Genomic DNA, 21,800 nt, shown 5'->3' on the forward strand with positions numbered 1-21,800 from the left:
GCACTTAAATAGTAAAGGAATAAATGTTTGATTATGACTATGATCATGAATATTATTATAATGCTTATGATTGAGTTAGCCTTGGTCTGAGGTCCTCAGGTATTGAGCTATGGGCTTATGGGCAACTATCCTTCAAATTTCAGAGCACGCTGGGGATGTTAGCCATGGGCAGAGTTTCTGCTTTGCTATATTCCATGAAAGCCTAGAGGCTAAGGAGGCCCCAAGAGTCCAAGTGATGACTGATAGTACAGAGATGTTTATGGTAGTCTCAGCCTACGAATTCCAAGTTCTATTAATTCCACAGGTGATCTTTCCAAAGAGAACTCATATTGAAAATTTCCTGCATCTGCTCATATAGTCTTTTCAGCGAAACCCTGTATATTTTAGGAGATAATACTTTTTTGAAGAATAATTATTCATAAGTAAAGCGGATAAGTTTTTTTCCTCTTCCTGATTACAAATGGTATCCAAGTGGCTTTTGAATTGCTAGATAATATTTTATAGACTGCAAAGTTAGAGAATTTAGCAAGTAGCCACACATTTCCATTGGGTATTTCCCAACACATGTGAGAAAATAGGAAAGTTGGGTGTCCTGTATATAGATTTCCATTGAAATTTATGGCAGTTCCTGGGCATAATCACATCAACACATATCCATAGATAGTTTACCATGTTAACTAACTGTGGTTTTGGATTTAATTGCCAACTTTTACTCTAATAGTAATTCCAGACGGGAATAACAGAATGAAGGGACCTGCCCAGGTTGTTACCACTGCATATAAAACAAGTAAGATCCTTAGGGTTTAATTAGAGGACTCATAATTATACCCGACGCATGCTAGTGTTAAAATATGAACACTGGACATCTGGAAGATGAGTCTGGATTTGGTCACTTGCCTTTAGGAATCTAAATCCATGAAACTGTGAGCGTCCAAAGAAGCAGTGATGCTCACACCTGGGGCTTGTGCACAGGCAGAAACGACAAAGGTGAATGTGAGTTGGTCTGCAAAGCAGAATAATTCAGAAAAGATAGATAGAAAATTATTCAAAATCACAAGGAATCCAAAATGATGACTGGCTTCTTCAGCCCTACCATGAACAGAAGTGATTTAAAAGGAAGAGTAGGCACCTGAAAAATATGTTCTTCCTTCATAAAACCTTATGGAACACATGGCTTCTGGGACTCACGTCACACAGGATTCCTGCTGGTATCAGTCTTTTAGGAAAAGAATGACTGAAAGACCAACCTCTGGTTACACAGGCTCAGTGGAAAGGGTCTGAGAAGGAGGATATATGGCGAAAGGCATAGAATAGCTTTGATAGAGAGTATCGTGCATCATTTTCTCAGCTCTCTTCTCTCCCACCAGTGCCAAAGAGTTATGTGTCTGTTTGTACATATACATATATATGCATACACATCAAACACATGTTTATGTGCGCAAATATGTGCATATATATGTATATATATACATATATATTCCATTCTCTCAAGTGCGTTAGAAATGTTAAAAAGAGAGAGTTAAGGCACTTTTTTCCATTTTTTTCTTCCAAAGTTATGAAAAGAAGGGTTTTTTGTTTGTTCCTGATAAGATTTTAGGAATAACGTTGAGAAAACTGCTCCTATACTTTATAGCAGATTCCATCTAAAATTAGTTTTTGTGTGTGTGTGGTTTAGGAATAAAATTTCAGGCTTCTTGGCATAGTTTCCATTCTGTCTCTTTCTCCATAAAAAGATAATTTCATTGTCTCCAAGTTACAAGGAATCCACTCTACATGGTACAGCAAAATTTAAATTATACAATTGGGATTACTCTAGAGTAAAACTCCTTAAAAACAGAGAGCACAGCTTAAGTGTATGGTCTAGAGGCAAGAGTAAATGGAGTGGAAAGTAGTAAAAGGTTGGGTTAGAAGGCTTAATACTTAGGATCTGGCAGGCCGTTGCAGGTACCTACTCCTTGGGAGACACCGATGGGACAAGGCAGGCGTGTGTCGAGTGAAGCAATTCATGAATACTCAGCCATGAAATGGAAAATCCAAATGAAATAAGGACCACGGTAACTATCTTGGTCTATTAATATTTAAATATTAATACCTACTTTTCTTTGCGAGACGTTACTGAATATTTATTGACGAGAAAAAAAATGAGAGTTTGGGAAGAAGAACATGTTCGAGAACTGCATTTAAACAGAGTTTCAATGACATGTGGTCTTCTTAACTCAAATAGTCAACCAATTAAAATAAGTTCCCATCCAAACGTGTCTTCAAATTTAGGGTCCGCTGGAAAAAATTTCCAAAATGCATTACAACTTCGATAGGAGTGACACGTGGTCCTGTTTTCCCAAAACTTGGATTTAATATTTGAATGCAATGGTATTTGACTGTGTTAGGATAGAATATTTGAACTTAAAAAGAAAACTCCTGAATTTATTTATGCATAAGCCTATTAAAAATGTTTCTAGGGGCTCTTGTTTTGTTTATTCTTTAGAATATAACCTATCTTTGAAGTGGTATAGGCGTTTTTAAAAAGTCATTCCTAAGCTAAGTAATTAGACTGGAAACAAAAGTTATTCTTAGAGTACATTCCACATATAAAGCTATGCACACGATGCTTTGATTCAAATAATACTCTTATAAAACTTTGTTATTGTTTGAGGCCCATATTCAGAGTGGCAACTTTTGTTTTTGATGATTATTCCATCCCGAAACAATTTCCCCCCTGCCCAATTAAACCAGAAATTAGGAGCACATTTATATCTGATGAGACTTAAACTTCTCAACTGCCTGCTTCAGAAGCGAGGACCTTTAGTGGTTATGTTCATTTTGTCTCTGCACAGAGGGCTCAGAAGAAAACAGAATCAATTCCCCTAACTTTTTCTGGAAGAGGAAGGTTGTTTTTGTTGCTTTGATCTTAGCATGTTGTGCATTTTTTATTGGCTGTTGAATATAAAAAGCCATAGCCTCATCTGGTTTTTCTGCTATATTCTCATATTGTAAATCACATAATGCCTTCCAATCTAAACTTAAATGCCTAGGTCCAAAATATTATTTCAAAATGGATTTATCATTGCAGTTGATAGAAAGATTTCCAGGGTGTAAGAAAACTCTCCAAGGTTCGAGTAATATGTCACAGACTGCCAAAAATATATCCATGCACTTTAGACAACAAATTCCAGGATGTAGACATATACTCATGCTATTTTAGATCCCTTTTTCTATCACTGCAAGAGGCTGTTGAAGCTAATGTAGCAGCTGGCTAGGTTATTGCTTCTATAATATAATCCATAATGCAAAAGCAGCTATTTTCCAAACATTCTAGAGCAACTCAACTTGTTTACATGTCTCTGTAAGGTAATTTTCCTATAACTTTGTGCCAATTGGTGTCATACTATTTGGTAAAAATCTTCATTAAATCAAGACAACTACACTTGGTTAAATTCTCTCTCATACAGAGAACTGCAGGAAAATTACAGTTAGCTGATTTGAGGCCATCATCATGAAGTAACTACAGGGTTTCAGAAGATTAATGCAAACTACAAAAATGGAGTTGTATAATTAAACATCAAATAGTCCAAGTCATAAAAGTCATAGATTAATTGTCTCTCAGTTCGAGTCAGATCCTTTAAATATTGTCTCACGACCTGAGCATTGGTTCTTTCATCAGAAGAGTGCCTATCCTTAAAGTTTGGAAATTTCAGCTCTTTTGGAGCACCAATCAGCTGCAAAAAGTAATTGGCATCTTCTTCCAAAGTTTCGAATTTCCCTACAAAATCATAGTTGATTAAACACGGATAGCAGAGTTTGCTGACCTTTTCCCAGTGAATGTCCATTCCTACTGGACGGTGGGAATCCAGCAAATAGTGGACGAACTCTTTGAATTTGACCCCAGATCCATTATTTAATGCTTCTTCACAGGCATTTGGCCGATATTTCTTTATAATTGCCTTCCCAAATACTGGATGGTAATAGCTATTGGGGTGTTCAAATTTGTCCCTAAATGCTGACACTAATCTTTCCATGGGATCACGAACAAAAACAGCTTTGGTGTAGGTATTCAAACGAGTATATATCCCTTTTAAGTCAAAGCTATCTAGTTTTTTCAAATGCTTCCCGTAGTGAACAGCATCATGGGAGATGTTGTACGCAGAGGAAGCCAACCCACTTAGCACCATCAGAATTCTCTTCCAGTTGGAGCAGCCAGCCTTGGGTACTTCACAATATAAGATTTTGTGTTTATCTTCCACATAGATCCTGGATACCATATGAAAAAGATGTGATTGAGGACGACTCACCCCGCCATATTTTTTGCAAGACTCCTGAAGGAAAGACCTGCGTTTCTCTTGGGCCACATCCGTTTCCTTCCATTTGTTGTCTTTGATTAAACTTTTATTTAAAGGGTGTATGTCCAATGGCCACTTCATTTCACTGAACTTCTTGAAAACAGTCCTAGTTCCTTGATGTTTTGCAATCAGCTTAATTGTTGGTGGTCCTGTGGTCTTCCCCAAAACTCGATCCTCTCCTTGTGAGTGGCTGGTCTTTGTTAAGACCCTCATTGGCCTCTCAGAGTTGAGCAGAAGATTTTCCTTTTTTCCCTTGGGATCCTCAGTGATGTGGAACTTGAGGTTCTGTTAAAATAGAGAAGGAGAAATGTTGAAAGCGCATTCACAAACGTGAGTATACAAGGATCTGAACATATTTGTTTTACAATACTATTGAGGAGAGCACATTTCATATAAGCTGCCAGAACAATTTAGCAAACCATGCTGAATACACATTTTGTAGTAAGTTTCTTCAGAGAAAATATAACAATGAAAAATGGTATCCAAGCATCATTTTGAGCCAAAGTTTCACATTTTATATTATACATATTTGGTTACTTACATGTTATCATTTATTTAGTGTTAATGTGCTGCATTATATTAATAGATTTTCTCAAGCTAAATTATCTTGAGTATTATTTGGCTAAACCTACTAGTATTGATTTGAGTATGATCATAGTAAGTTGGTTATTGTTTTCTGTACTATCTTTGTTAACTATGGTTATCAATTATACAACCTTACAAGGCACACACACACACACACACACACACACACACTGGCCACAAGATGGAAAGGAGGGTGTCCTGAATTTTCATTTTAGCTTTGTCTGTAACACATTAGAATGTACTTCATCATCCTGTAGGTCAATGATTCTTGAGCTATTCAGGAATGTGTTACCTTCAAGCATTAATTAATTAGTGCATCTGAATGTAGATACAGAATGTAGCTGCTTTTGGGGTATTCTGTGATGCACGGAAGAGTTTAAAGTCACAAATTACAACTTAAAATTGCAGCAAGGCAAATTATAAAATCCTCATGACCATTTCGGTTTTTCAAGCACTTGCAAAAGGAGATATTTTTTTCCCTTGGAAAATGTTTTATTTCAGAATGTTCATTTATCATAATAATTTAGTAATTATAACCATACAATTTCATTCGTGTATGAAAACTTTGTCTTTTTCAAAAGTCTAATTGATGTCCTGCTACATAAAATTGTATGAAAAGTAGAACAAGAATTTAGTTCTCATGTCAGTGGGATGAATCAGCCTACCAACCATCTACTGTTCATCTGACTACGTCTTCCTACAGCTCTTGCAATGACTGCAGAAGGGAATACATGGAAGACAGGACTTACAAGATGGAATCCTCTCCTAGAGATAAAATTGTAAGGACTTTGGCTTTTACTGTGGGTAAACTAGGGGGACTTTGAAGGGCTTTCAGCAGGGAAGTAACATGCTCTCACTTACACTTGAAAAGGATGGTTGAGGAGAAGACTGGCCTGGAAATATACATACAGAATTGCCAGCATGTTATTGGAAAAACCAATCAACAAATGGTGTGCTGTGGGAATAATAAATGGGGCCACCAGCCTAGTGTTGGAAGAAGTGGTGGGAGAAGTTCCCTAGAGGAGGATATCTATCTATCTATCTATCTATCTGACATCCATCCATCCATCCATCCATCCACTGTATCCCCAGTGTCTAGAATGGCCTGGAGCCTATAGTAATTGCTTTCACATATTTATTGAGTGAACAAATGAATAAATGGAACGAAATCTTCCAAGTTGATTAGTAATATTCTAGCAAACTGAGCAAAAGAGCAGAGAAATAGTTTGCACTGTGGATGGAAGCCACCTCAAAGCATCATGGTCCTTCTACTAGCTAGGCTTTAAGTGGGGTGGGGGTGGGAATTGCTTCTTTCTAGTGCAAGAAGATTGTGTGAGTAACCCCTGATCACCATACACCAACTTGGGTAGCCCCATAAAACAGCTGCCCAAATCTTCCATAGCATTGAGCCAATTGTTTGGTGTTTCAAGTCTAAAACCATTTGTCTTCTGTCATACTGGAGACTGCCAGGATGACTTCAAAGCCCTGAATCCATCTTTACTCTGATCAATTACCTGTAGTCCATTAAATTTTCACAGATGATCTGAAATTTGACTTGGGCTTTGGAAGATCATGGGGTTATTGGTTGACTGCATGGGAAGTACTTAGTACAGGCCTGAAATAAAATTGCCAATATATTTTTGCAGCTACTTCTTCTACTATTACAACTGTAAATAATAATTGCTATTAATATTTTATAGTGTAGTAATAATGTTTTATCCCATTGACCTAGTGAATTTCAAGGTTCCCCAGTTGTCCATTATTATCCAGACTATAATTTGTGTGTCTCTAGATGTACCTTAATTAGTTCCCTCCCTGCCCCATTGACAAGAACAAAAACAAAACCAGCTTTCCACTGTGCCCTCTGGACCTTCTGTTTGTGGTCATCAAATTCCCCTTTAAACTCTGGAGACTTCTGGAATGTTTGTTTCCCAGGACTTTCTCTACATGGAACCTGGCTGGCCCCCAAGATTCTGCTGCCCTTGCACTTTCTCAAGTAGACAAAACTTTATTTCCTTGAACCACTTGTCCCTCCAGCCAGAAGTCAGGGCACTATTTCCCTGCAATTCACTGCTGCTTCCAGGACATGTCCCTTGGCAAAAGCTTCTGCTTCTGTCAAGCACACGTGTCCTACTGAGCCTCCCTTCTCCCTCCTCATGCTGTCGTCTGCCTGCACCCTTGTCCTTTCTGCTTCATGCACTGAAGACTTTAGCTTCTGGCTCAGACTTTGCTTCTCATAACCCTTCTTGTCATTGTGTGTGGTGACTCTGACACCCAATAAACTCTCAGTTCCTTGACCACCTCGCCTTTAATAGAGGTGTTATTCATTTCTCATAGACCGTGTCATCACCAGTGCCTGTGCCACCTCCATCATCTCTCTGACCACCATCCTTTAACCTTCCAGCTCATTGCAACTTCCATTTTTTCAGTTCTTTGACCACTTCTCACCATGTTATTCAAGCTCTTAGTAGCCAGAATGCCTGGTTCTTCTATTTGCTCTTAGAAAGTCACTTCTGCAGGGAGGTTTTCCTGTCCACCTTGTCTAAATTATGTTCTCTTCTGAGATTCTCTCCCATGTAAGGTTCCCAAATAAGAACTCTGCTTACTTTCCTCATTGCATTTATTGCAATGTGAAATGATTTTATTTACTTACTTCTGTGTTGTCTCCCCCCACCCCCCGCCCCACTCCCACCTCTTGCACTAGAACATGACCACAGAGGTCTTATTTTTTTTGTTCTCTTTTGGATCTCTGGTACGTAACATGTTGCCTGGCACATAGAAAACAGTCAACCAATAATTGTTGATTAAGTGCAATTTTTAAAGACCACAGGTGGATTGTTTATTTCAAGATACAGCACAAAATGAATCTGTGTATCTATTAACAGGATTTACTTACACAATTGTACTACATTTCACCAGCCTTCATGCCATATTTAATGAAATAAAAAAAAATAAATTCACAAAACTGTCTACAATGGTGTTCTTTCCCGTGTCACCTTATGGTTTTTTTTTAAGCTCCTCCTAAACATTCATAGTGGTTATACCTTGACTGTATCAAGATTATAATTTCTTCTTTTTTAAATAGAAGGGACTAGTGTCAGCTTGTTTGTCATTGCACATAGGAAAAACAGTGTTTGTAAGATGACTCCTTGCACATAACCAGGACATCCTTCTCATGCACACAAAATCAGAGTTTTACATGCAAAAATAGTCACTTTAAAATACAATCATTTTTACTTGGAATATTTTAGATTTTCTTCAAATACCAAGTGGAAGGAGAAATTCAGCATCTTTTTCATGAAATTAAACATCAGCTAGTGCCTCAGACAATATGGTATTCAGAAATTTTATATTTTCATTTATATTGGAGAGCAATGACTGAGGAAAAAGCTTTTCATGGAAATAGAAGTTTCTTCTGCTCTATTTCTTGCAGTAAATGTGCTTTTAACTAAATGATGGGCTTTCAAATAATTGTTTTATAACCTTGTCAAAGAAAAAGTGTTAATCAAAAGGTCAAGGTTAACTTAGATAAATAATTTACCAATTCTTGTCAAGGTGCTGAAAATCTGTATTCAAACAAATCTTTGGCAGAAGAGAACACAAATAATATAGGTACACGTAGAGCTGCTCATGCTAAAGTAGGCAAGGAGGGCTCGGAGCCTTACCTGCCTGCCAAATCAGATTGGTTCAAAGTCACTCAAGGCTGCCTGGGAACCTCTGGAGGCTTGCCAGCAATCTGTTTCCCAGGCCTCCCAGGCCTCACTGTGGACACTCGGGAGCAGAATCTCTGGGAGTGGGGCTCTTGACTCTACCTTAAACAAGCTCCCCAGGCACTCTGCAGGCAGTAATGGCATTTGGGGGACCACTCAAGAGAGTATTGCAAACGAAAGTAAAAAAATACAAGCTCATCTCATACCATCTAGGGGAGAAGGACATCAAATCTGGTGGGTGTGAATATTTTAGTAAGTAGAGACAAATACTCTGCTATGGGTAGGGATGTCACATGAGCCCTCACAATACACCTGATGAGATACCTTACACGTTTATCCACTTCCCTTTGCTGGAAGTCCATGTTCTTCAAGCTACTTTCTAATGACTAGTTCAGCTAGGGAGATAACTACATGAGGGAAAGTTTCATTGCTCATAAATGAGACTTCAATCTCCTGATAGTGTATTTAGTACTAGTCAGCTTCCTCAGCTATGATTAAATCAAGAGATGGGCTAAGGGTTCATTCTAAGTAGTGACACCCCAGCAGGCTTCTTGTTGGATGGTCACTAGACCTTCCTCTAGCATGTCTTAGCCCACCATCACTCTCACCTTATGAAAACCATTATAGGGTGTGGTGGCCTCCCTCCCTCCCCACCCCATCCCCATTCCATTTTCTTCAATCACAGAAAAGACTTCCCATGACGGAAGGGTTCGGATTACTAAAATCAAGATGAACAGTATTATATTGTATTAAATTATTATTTTTAATTAAGTTTTCAATTTTAATTCCAATATAATTGACATACTGTATTATCTTAATTTCAGGTGTATAATATAGTGATTCAACAGTTCTATACGTTACTCAGTGTTCAACATGGTAAGTATACTCTTAATCCCCATCACTTGTTTCACTCATCTCCCCACCCCCCTCCCCTCTGGTAAACATCAGAGTGTTTTCTGTAGCTAAGCATCCATTTTTTGGTTTGTCTTTTTTTTCCTTTGTTCATTTTTTTTGTTTCTTAAATCCCACATATGAATGAAATCATGTGGTATTTGTCTTTCTCTGACTTTTTATTTCACTTAGTTTAATACTCTCTAGGTCCATCCATGTCTTTGCAAATGGCAAGATTTCATTCTTTTTGATGGCTCAGTAATATTCCACCACCCCCCCCCCCCCCACACATTTTCTTTATTCATTCATCAGTCGATGGGTACTTGGACCACTTCCATAATTTGGCTATGAGACTGATGGTATTTTAAATTTGCAGGTTATACTAATGAAATTCTACCACCATCATCATAATGCCGATGATAATAACAATATAAAAAGAGTAGACTTTTACATCTTCATTTTCCTTCAGGACACCTCATTCTGCTTGTCCTCAAAGTGAATGTCTATAAAGCCAAACGTCTCCTGTTCCTTCTCAAAGTGGCTCCTCCTGCGCTTTTTTCTATTTCTGAAATGGTTCTATTACATTCTGGCCACCCACTCACAAAATCTGAGAGATGCCTTAACAATCAGAAAGTAAATTGGTTAATTTACATCTCATAATGTCTTTAAAAATCTTTTTTATTTATTACCTCTTAACTGGATATTCTTTAGTATCCTACTAATTGGTTTCTCTGAAGATTATTGCCAAAATAGTCTTCCTAAAACATTTTAACTTTTCATCCCTTTAAAATCTGGAACTGGCTCAACTATATATAAACCAAAGACCGGATTCCTTAGCTGGCATCGGTACTGTGTCACCACTGGGCTTGTCACTTTGTGCTCTGCTCCCATCTCGACACATGCTGTCTTCTACTTGCTTCCATCGGGCTCTCAACACCCTTCACTCATGTTCTTCCCCTTGCTAGAACTTTCCAAATCTCTTAGATTGTATAGAAATCCTGTTGATAGAAAAATCCTGCTGTCTCCTTAAAAACCGCCCAGGACTCCAGTGAGGGATTCTGCTCTCTTCACAGCAGCATTAGCACTTAGTCTGTGCCACCTGTGAAAAAAGTGATTTATTCCAGCTCACATCATTATTTTATTTTCTCACTGGGGAAACTCTTTTAGGCATAGCTAAATTGTAAACTATGGCAGAGAGCTATAGTTTTCCATAAATGCCTTTGAAGAATGGACATGCTTGCCAAGTTAGTTAAAAGATATTATCACTAAAGATGAGAAGAATGAGTATTCAAAGAAACCTAATGGGAAAAAATATGGACTTTTCATGAACCATGCAGTAAATTTGAGGGCCCTGTTGTTAGTTTTTAAGGCCTCTGTTTCCATATACATCCTCTGTGAAGTCTTCTCTGCTCCTCAACATTGACATTAATTGCCCTTCCTCTCTCCCCCTGAAGTCATTGAGGGTCTACTACATATTAGGTAGCGGGGTAGATGCCAGGGATGGAGGGGTGGATAAGATGAATGTGATCCTTGCCCACATGGAGCTAATATTCTTATAGGGAAAAATACATTAAGCACATAATTACATAATGAATTACATAATGAATCGGTTACCATAGCGGCAAAGGCTCAGCAGCATGCTAATGGAGGCCTGGGGAGCAGAAGTGCGACAGCAGGGTGTAACGACAAGTCTGACCTGGTTTGGTGGTAAGCCTTTTGCTTAGCACCTTTCATTTTACCCTGGTTAGTTGTTAGAGTTGGTTGTTTAGGTGACTATCTCTCCCATACATTTTAAACTTATTAAAGGTCAGTGTGCAGTGCTGTAAGTCTATGGAACTTCCACGACTATCTAGAATGGTCTCTCGAATAAACATATGTTTTGAATTTAATTGAAGAACAATTATCATTCCTGTAGTTCCCTGTACTCGGGCAATTGACACACACTGGCTTTATGCAGTTGACAAGTGTACTTCTGTACGACTTCATCTGTTATTGTGCTATCATGTAACTCAAGGACATTGATCATTCGGTTATAATGCATGTATTGAGCTACCGCTCTATGCTGTGTTTGGCATTGTATAAACAAAGGCAAAATAGATAAATTGTATGGCCTCTTGAGGAAGTTGAAGTTTAAATGTATTGATAAAAATAAGCACATTATGGGGACTCCTGGGTAGGGCTTAGTCAGTTAAGGGTCTGACTCTTGATTTTGGCTCAGGTGATGATCTCGTGGTTTGTGAGATCGAGCCCCACGTTGGCCTCTGAGCTGACAGTACAAAGCCTACTTGGGATTCTCTCTCTATCCCTGTGTCTCTGAACCCCCCAAATAAATAAACATTACAAAAATAAGCAGTTTATGAAAAAATGTGATAATTGCCATAGTGAAAGGATACATAAGGTATCAGGGAACAGAGACAAGAATACTTAGGTTTTCTGAGGAAATATTTTGGGGCAAATTTCAAAGAGAAGTGATGTCTGAGATGAATCTAGGAGGATACTGGGGAGTTGGCAGGTCAACAAGTCACGGATAGGAAAGACACGGAGAAGACACTTGGGGGACAGATGCGGATTAGAAGGAGAGGCAGGTGGGGTGAATCCTTGTGCCCATATAAAGAGTCTAGATGACATGTACATGACATATAAAGAGTCTAGACTTTACCATGTAGATGGCAGGGATTTTCGACAAGGCAGGGGTTTGGAACGAACATTCTAGCAGCAGTGGGCAGGTGGAGCTGGGGGGAAGGGGGTCATCGAGAAAACAACTGTGACTGTCCCTTAGGAGAGGAGCCAAGACAATGAGGTAAGAATGCAGGAAAAGGGAATTATCTTGGGCAAATTCAGGAAATTAATCAGACTGGAAGAGTGGACGAGTGGGGGCAAAAAAAGCATAAGGAATGCTGCCCCCCATTTCCCAGACCGGGGAAATAGGAGTAGCAGATATCATGGAAGGCTATGGGGTGGTTTAAGTATTCACTACCTTCAATTTCAGACCCTTTGAGTTCGAGGTGCCCTTGAGAGATAGGGGTCTCAGTAGCAGGACTCCGACGCGGAGTATACAGATTTGGAAGTTGTTAGCTGGTAGAGGTGCTACCCGAGTTTATGGGCCTTAGAAGGCATTAGAGCAGTCATGGTGATCACACATCTGCCAGTTTTGAGTGCCTGCTACGTGTCAGACCCGTAACACACCATCATCTACTGCTAGGATAATCTTCCACTTCCATTTCCCAGATGAAGGCACGGAGCCTCAAAAACATTAAGCAAGTTGTTTAAGGCACACAGCTTGGGAAGAAGGACAACTCATGAACCCAGTTTTTTTTTTCTGGGCTCAAAAAGTATCCACGGTGCCTGTGTCCATTGTGGGGGGACCTTGATGGGCAATTAACAGATAAAGTTGATGATGATAATATTGGTAATTAGATGTGTCCCTTCCTGTCATTGGTTTTGATGGTTTTCTGTTTAATTGCACAGTATTACTTTTAAGAACGCATCTTTTGTGATTTATTTTCAACCTAGATATGAATGCAGTTAGATGTCTTCATACCGTCGTGAAGATCTAGTTATTTCTAGTGGTTAATAAGGGCGAGGAGAGCAGTGGGTGGGATGCCTGAAAGCTGGTGCTTTTTGAGGATGCAAACCAGCGTGTCTCTGCCCAGCCCCTCTGTCCCAGAACTGTTTCTCTCAAGTCGTAGGCCAAGGGCTTCGGAAACTGATGGCTCAGTTATATGAGGGGTGAAGACTGACTGCTTTTCTACCAGGACACCGGGACAGTTGGCAACGGTGTGATCATGCAATCCTAGTATCCAGCACCATTCGCCCTGTCTCCTTCTTATCCTCATCTCCTACTCTTCAGCTTCAGTTATTCACTGATCAAATGTCTCCTGAGCACTAACTGTGCGCCAGGCTCTGGGCTGTATTTTGGAGGAATAGCCAGCGAAGTCTCAGCTGGTCCCTGCTAGTATGGGGCGGCCTCAGGGGCAGGGGCAGGGGAGGGGAGGGGAGGGAGATACAGAAAAGACAGTCAAGAATTACCACACTTATGGCAGGTGGCAAGACAGGAAGAAGGTGATGCCAAGAGAGCATTAAAAAGGGGGCATTCAATCCAGTTTGGAGGGCAGGGAGGGTTTCTTGGAGAAAGTGTGGACTGTGCAAAATCATTTGTTTCCTGTCTCTGTGACTTATTTTCTCTCTCCGGAATATTCTTCTTCATTTTTTTTTTTTGCCCAGTATAAAAGCCAGGGGGAATGGAGCAAGCTCGTTTAACTGCTGCATCAACCCAAAGACAAGACATGGATATGTTTATTCTACAGATGAAGGACTCGAAGCTCAGGGAGATTACGTAACAGGCCCAACTTGACAAAGCTATTGCTAATGCTATGCTTCCGACCTCAGTCTTACTCATTTGTGGCTTTTTTCAGCTGCACATATATCAAGTAATTTACTCCTTGTTTAATTCCCATTAAATGAATTGATGTAAGTAAAGCACCAAGCATATGTCTGTCACAAGAGAGCATGGCAGTTGAGAACCAGAATTTCTGAATCACGAGGACCTGGTTTCGTGCCCCTTTTCTCTCATTTTCTATCACAGCAAACTTGCCTAACCTATTTTAGTTCCTCTAAGCTTCAGTTTCCTTGTCTCTAAAATGGAGAGAAAAACAGCATTCTCTTGCAGTGTAGAATTACAGGAAATATGTGTAGAGTGCTTAACACAAAGTATGTTCTCTATAAATGATAGATATTTTATTGATTTATTCCTTAAATGTTTATGAGCATCTCTATGTGACAAGTATTTTCTAGGTGAATATCACTGGTTTTCCTCTGCTTTTGACATCCTTTTCTCCTCTTCGCTCTCACTTAAAACACAACAAAGTTAAGAGTCTATGATAAATGTTCAATGGGGATAAAGCTGAGTGGAAGAAAGAGGGCAGAGGACAACTGAGAGACAGAAATGGGAAGGAAAAAAAGATCAATGGAAGTGGTGGCAAAGCCAGTGAAAGAAAACAGAGGAAAAGAAATCACAACTACAGTTACAGGAAGAAATAATGAACACTTGGAGCTAGAGGGTAAAGAGAGAAACTAGCGAATTCTAGCTCTCTCTAAGCTGCAACCTTCAAATCATTTAAGCTGCTTGAACACAAAACAATAGTTTCAGTAGTGAGGCTATTTAAGCTGAGCCAACAAGCTAATTTCTATAGTCACCTTGCATGCAAGGACTAAAATTATAATTGCACTTGCCAGTTCTTTCAATTTTGGGTTTAATTCCTCTCTCTCTCTCTCTTTCCTGTTAAAGCTAAGAAAAATTAAGATATGAGCACTGAGGATGTAGTGAAATGTCAATTACATCAGGGGGAAGTTTCTCCCAAGAACAGGGCTGCTCACTCGTTTGGCAAGACCATCAGAAGCTGAAAACAGACATAACCTCAATGTACGTAAGTAGATAAGGCTTCTCTACAAGGAGACCATTGGGCTTTTATAGACTTATCATTTTATCTGTCTTCTAAGTTATCTTGAGAGAATGAGGCTATTGTTTTTAAATTTATGGATAAATAAAAATACTTGTGTAATAACTTGCCCCAAGTCACTCTGTGGAGTGAGTCTGGAGAAGTCAGGAACACATTCCAGTTCTTTATGTCCATCCCAGGAAGAAATAGCAAAGCATTTTGCCTTTTAAAGAAACTCAAAACTTTAATGAGGAGCTGCAACATGATAATGTGCATTCAGAATGTTTGGTCCTCACAATTTTTCTTCTAGGTGTTCCTGCACATGTCAAGTGTGGATGAGAGTCACAAATAAAGTCAATTTGCAATAAAAGAGGTAGAATAATTGGATGTTTCATTGCAAGGATTTTGATATTTCACTGGAATTTTAGATATCTAATAGATTTGAAATATGGCTCCTTAATATCTCCAGTATGTTAATGTTTAGTTTTCTAAAAATTAAAAATTGTCAACCAGCTTCTCATCCCCTTGAGTTGAAGATGAATAACAACAAAGATGTGTATGTATGAGAGAGTTCTGGAGGAGACATGGGGGAGGCAACCTTGACTCCAATACCTTCTTCTAGAGAATGCAGTTGCTAGATAGTTCTTGCTCTAGTTTTGGGGAGTATGATGGGGAGAAGGAGCCCGCTGCCCTGGGTTGGAATGCTTTTGTGTTTTCTTTTCTTTTTCTCTCTCTTTTCTTTCCTTCCTTCCTTCCTTCTTTCATTCCTTCCATGGGAGCAGGTGGTGGTGTTACAGGTATGGGTTAGAAAGCAAAGGAAATGAGTCCATGAGGTGACACTAGAATTGGAAACTGACGTGGGGTGGGCCAGGGAGGGTCAGAGACATGGGTGATCAGTGGAGGAGAGGGGTGGGGTGCTTCCATGGGATGACGAGGAAAGTGCAAGAGAGAAGAAAGCTTTTGTGAAGCCAGGAACACGGTAGCTGGATAGATCACGAAAGCATAAAGTATAAAGTATATAAAGAATTTTGAGCCAGATGCACCAGGTTCCCCACCTTTTAGGGCAGTGTCTTTATTTGTGTTTCCCTAGAAGCAAACCTTGAGTCAAGGATGTGAGTGTAAGTTGCTAATTTAGAGTTGATTCTAACAAATACTTGTAGGACAGTAGGGAAGTAAGGTAGGGAAGAGAAGGCAGAGAGCATAGGGTGAATTTTTAAGCAAGTTAGCACAGTAGGAACTGGATTTCTGTTCCACTGGGGGAACTTGCAAAGCTCCAGAGTTATCCCACCAAACCCATCAGCCTTGGTTGATGGCTCCTAAAGGGAAGAGGTCTGGCAACTCTCGCCTGCTCTATGGGAGGCCAGGGTAGACACCTTCAGGCAGAGCCACAGGTGTTGGCAGTCGCTGGAAGTCTGGCCAAAATGCAAGGAGATATTAAGAGACGAGAGAATACACAAAGGCACAGCCAGTGTTGTTGACAGGAAGTCAATTATCATTCTGGTTCTCTGTTTTCCCATTTTAAAAGTGAGAATCCTAATATTTGTTCTTGGACATGTTGAAATAGAAGTGATGGCATGGGCTGGGGCCCAGGATCCCAACACCTTGTTCTTTGGAAGTGTCACTTGCCCTTTGGAAGTGTTCACAATGAGTTTGTGTATATATGCATAAAATAAGGCTGAGAAAAGGAGCACCTTATGACCAGATGGAACCTAGTCCTATGGAGCCGAACTAGGCTACGTAGAGTTCTGTAAGAGAATGCTGTAAGAGTTCTCTTGCCCGGGGCAGGCAGCCCCGTGACCTAGAACCGACTTTGAACAAAAGTTCTCTTTGGGCCCATTTACCCAAGAAGTATCCTAAAATCTCAGCCCTCTGATTCTGACACTCTGATGGCAAGAGGAAAGGAGGCTTTTTGAGAATGAGATAAATGCAGTTTTAAAGTACCTAGTACAGTTCCTGACCACATAGTTGGTTCCTCCAAAATGTTAATGCATCCTGTCTCTGTGTCTTTCTTGATTTTCCCTTGACATTGGACAGTTCATCCAGAATGCCGGCCTTCCCAACTTCAGAGTGAAATGACCACAGCAACAGGCCCTATTCCTCTAAGAAGTGGTGGGGACAGGCACCAATTAGGAGTGAGCACCTGCTTTTTAAGGACAGCTTATCCATAGGCTAGCTGGCCACCAGTGAAAAAGTGTGGAGCAACAGCCTCTGCTCAGGTGTGGACAGTGACTAGCTAAATCTGTTTATCCATCTTCCCTCTGGCTCTAGACTGGAAAACATGGAGAGGTTTGGCTCGTTATTGGCAAAGAGAAAAAAAAGTAACATCAGCCTTAAAGAGAAGCAGAGTCCAAGAGAATGACTGAGTCAAGGTAATGGTGGAGTAGAGGGTGTCAGCATGGTGAGAACTCAGTCCCAGGAAGCCATGTACACACAAGGGCCCGTTTCTTCCCCACCCATTGCCTACCAGTCCAAAGCTACTTGAGTTCTGGGAACGGCCACACTGTGCGAGCAACAGTGACACTGGCAGGAACACATTCCATTTGTCTTATTTGGTTAAGCATCTGCCAGCCCCAGATCAGATTTGCCTGGGTCAGCACCTTCAAGTGACACACAGGCCCCTCTGGCTTACTTGCCTGCATATTTGACAACTCAGCTTTCCTCAAGACTGCCTCCCCAAAGCCTGGCCCAACCCTTTCAGTCTAGAGCAGGCACCTCACACGTTGGTGCTACCATGGGTTACTTGGGCCCTGTACCAGGAACAGAGAGTTGCCATGGGCACCAGATCATGCCACGGTGATCTTGAGGCCATGCCAACACGGATTTCTTTTTGGGATTTCAGTCTGAGGAGGAATGCAAAGGAAGAATGTAAGACATAAACTCATAGCAAAGCAGGAGAACAGAGAGGCGAAGGGCAGTAGAGTGAGTTACCATATGAGGGGGTCAGAATGAGTGGATCTCTGTCAAAACAAAGTGTTGATCAAAATGCATATTTGTAGGTCTTATCTCTTTGTGCACTAAGATAAATTTTATCAGTTTTATCTTAAGAATATTATTTCAATCTAAATTTTGAAGCCTTTTGGGGTTTCCAAAATGAGTTGTTTCTCCTGAAGATGACTGTACTTGATTCAAGATGTCACTGAAATGGATACTAAGAGGCATCAATGGTCATGGCCATGAGTTTTTCTTTTGGTCACCCTTTCTTCATGAGGCCAGTAGGAGCGGCACTGATCCTGATCCCTTGGCCTGAGGCTGGGAGTCTTCAGTATCAATACAACCTCATCCCCCAGAGCTGGTACAGATTGAGCTCCTACAGGACATGGGAGGATCACAGAGAGGCGCCTGCCATCTGCAGCCCAGCCTGGGTAAGTGCAACTGTGACACTGGCCAAGGGGGGGTGGTGGTGTTGGGGGCCGTCCAACGCTTTCTGTTGCTGTTTTTAGGCAGAGTCCAAGTCCCGGGAAGTGGCATATACCTGGGGAAATGCTTCTTCCTCCACCCATTCCCTACTAGTCCAAAGCTACTTGAGCCCTAGGAACAGCGATGCCAAGGCGGGGGGAACAGGGCTGCTGTTGATATCCAACCACAAATCTCATCCAGACACTGATGAACAGGATTTTCTGTCTAACCTATTTATAGAGACACTAATATCATAAAGCAAGCAAGCATAATTCTCTGAAGGTCCTTCAGAGATGGCATCATCACCTCCCTTTCCCTAATACAATTCTGTAATCTTCTCCTTGAAAGGAACAAACACATCTTGGTGTACCTTGCTCAGAAATAATATCACAGCTTATTGATTCCACCTACTCTCCAAACAGGGGAAGAATGTATCCAACAGGGGAAGTCTCAGGCTCCACACGGGGAATTTTCTGAGGGTCTCCCATAACTGAAGGCCACTAGTTACTAGCCTGTAGCCAGTATGATAACTGAAAGTGGATAGTTCCGAGCATCATTCATCTGTGAACACCAGAGACAAGACTTGTACTTCTAGACCAGTTCTCAGACCAATGGGAAGACTCTCTTGCCTCATCTGTGACTCAGGCTCCATCCATTGAGATTCCCCAGTTCAGAGCATGCTCCCTCCTGTGCGAGGAGAGATATATTTATACTAATTGGCACAGAGGGTCAGTTTGCCTGTCTTGACCCCTGCCAGGACTTCAGTCTGCTTTAGTGAAAGGAAACGTGGACCAAGGCCATAGGGAGAGGCTGACTAGTGAGAGTGGGTTTTGGATGAATATACACACACTGCTTTACTTGCAACTGTCAATGGCTATCACACAAATACTTTTCTGCCAAATCAATGTCACTCACTGGAATAGGACATCTAACTGAGCAACTCGGTGGTAGCCGACTCAACCTCCCATCTGAGGCCTCCCTAATAGAGTTGTGGAAATCAAATGGAATAAATACATCATGCTTTATAGGCGGTGTATACTCATGAAATGTGGCTTTTAACCACCACTTTTTTATTTCTGCTGAGAGTCTCACCCTTCTGCAGTAACCCTGGGGATCTTGTCTTAATTTGTTATTTTGTTTCCCACACTCAGGTACCAAATTCTATTCATTTTTTTCCATCTAAAGTGTTTATTCTCACTATCAATAGAACACTTATACACATTTTTTCATGCCTAGACTACTGCCATTGCCTGCTGGCAGAATTAATTAAGCAAGGCATTCATTTGAAGTATTTATCGAGCATCTAATATGCGAACTCTTAAACGTGTTGGGGCAAACAACTCTGACAAGGGTCTTGCTCTCATGGTACTTATGTTCTTTGGGTGAAGGTAGATATGAACAATTAACAGATAAATGAACCAGAAAACAATTGCTGAAGCAGAGCCATGTGACATAGCGTGAGTTGTGGGAAGAACGGAGAGACTACATTAAATGGGCGTCTCGAGAAGATCTATTTGTGGAGAAGCTGCTGGAGCAGAGGTCCTTAAGACAAACATCTCAGGCAGGGGCAGCGAGTGCAAAGTCCTCGCCTGGGGATGCACCTGGCCAGGTGGAAGGATGCAGGGGGAACCCGTGTGGTTGTCGCGAGAAGGGCACAGTGACTTAAGATAAAATCAAAGGGGAGCATGGGACCATATCTTGTAGGAAAATCAGATCGTGGAAATCACAGGAGGGACTTTGGGTCTCATCAGAGGTGTAATATTAGCCACCGGAGGTCTCGGACAGGGTGATAACATGATGTGAACTGACGTTTTATAAAACTCACTCTCCTGACTAAGTGGAGAACGGACTGGGGGCCTGGTAGGAGTGGAAGCAGAATAGCCTGGAGAGAGATTGGTGGCTGGTACCACTGGAGACAGAGCAAAAAGGAAAATACAGGATATGGTTTTAAGAAAATTCCACACTAATTTTCTTGAGGTCATTTCTCAATTCCAAAAGCTTCGTTGCCAGCACATTCTATTTCCTGCTGAATCAAATCTAAATAACTTTGGTTTCAAGTCCTCCATGATCCTTCCCTGGCCACTTTTCATTGATTGTCGGCTTCTCCGAACTCCCACAGTATCTATACTGGTTCAGTTAATACGCAAGTAAGTAATAATACACTCTGTTATCCACACATAGCACTTGAGGGATGCTAGTCTTCTCTTTCAAGAGAGACAATCCCTTTAGAACAGGGCCTGTGCTGGCACTTACCTCCACATCCTCTGTCACACTGAGCTCAGCTCCAAACACAGGGCACGTGCTGAAATTGCTTAGTGATTGATTAAAAACATAGACCACTAGCATTCGTCTCTTCCGTATTTCTCTCATAGGAAGGGTGATTATGTGTCAATATTCATTGTACCATTGAACCAACATGCAATGCATTAATCATCTCTGAGATAACCAGATGAGGCTTTCTTGTAATCTTTCTATTTGGCGGAGATAATTTCACTTGCTTTGGAGTTTATGAGGCCATAAGTGGCTCCCATCTGTTGATGAACATATTTCTAAGAGTCATTTAGTATCAAGTATGGAATACTTGAGGGGAAGTTAAATTGTAACTTTTATATTAAGTGTCATCTTAGTAACAGAACCAAAATTGGAAGCATGTGTTCAATTTTGGTCTTTCATTTTCAAAGCTTTAGGTCAGGCAAAGAATTAATTTCATTTGTTTACAAAGTAGATTATGCCTAATAAAATCTATTTTGTTTATGGTCACATTTTAGTCAATCCATTGCCTTAGAAAATGAGAGAAATCTGATTGGCTAATCATTCAACATAGTAAATTACATTATTCCACATCCACAGAACATTGGCCTAATTTAATTATTCAGTAATAGCATCATGAAAATACTCTCCTTTAATACGTTTTGAGCAAGGCGCATACTCGTGATGAAACAGTGAAGAATCCTGTTTATTCCTTCCTTGTTTGATGACTGACCATGGAATGAAACATAACAATTCTGTGGATAATAACTTTTTCCACATTAAGGATAATAAAGACAAGGTAGCTTTCACTATGATCCTTACCAGTACTCTGAATTTTCACTACTTGTCTGTTATGTCTTTTCTTTCCCAGAAATTGGTTCTCTGGTAAGTGCTACTTTACAAATAAAGTTGAAACAAAATTGGTTTCAATTTATGCATAATAAAGGAAATAAGTGGGATAACTTTCTCTCTCTACTGAGAGGTAGAAAAACTCTCCAAGACACTTTCTTTCACTCCTGAGATTCTGACAAGGACCAAGGAGTATTTCCTCAGCAAAATACAGTTACACACAAAATTTTATACAAAATAAAAGTGAAACCTCTCTCTCTCTCTCTTTTTAAATTTATTTATTTATTTTGAGAGAGAGAAAGAGAAAGCAAGCAGGGGAGGGGCAGAGAGAGGATCCCAAGCAT

The 21,800-nt window shown here is 40.4% G+C and overlaps 1 protein-coding gene across 1 annotated transcript in view; it reads right to left on the minus strand.

The window, feature by feature from the left end:
- Window positions 1–2,230: 2,230 nt before the first annotated feature.
- The window catches only part of CHST9 (carbohydrate sulfotransferase 9), a 243,915-nt gene continuing 224,345 nt past the window's right edge, over window positions 2,231–21,800 (minus strand). Inside the window, exon 6 of the mRNA XM_047828193.1 lies at window positions 2,231–4,622. Within this exon, the coding sequence (XP_047684149.1) occupies window positions 3,531–4,622 (1,092 nt within the window). The 3' untranslated portion in view covers window positions 2,231–3,530. The remainder of the gene's footprint in view (window positions 4,623–21,800) is intronic.

The sequence above is a fragment of the Prionailurus viverrinus genome, chromosome D3 (assembly GCF_022837055.1).
Source record: "Prionailurus viverrinus isolate Anna chromosome D3, UM_Priviv_1.0, whole genome shotgun sequence".
Classification (NCBI taxonomy): domain Eukaryota; kingdom Metazoa; phylum Chordata; class Mammalia; order Carnivora; family Felidae; genus Prionailurus; species Prionailurus viverrinus.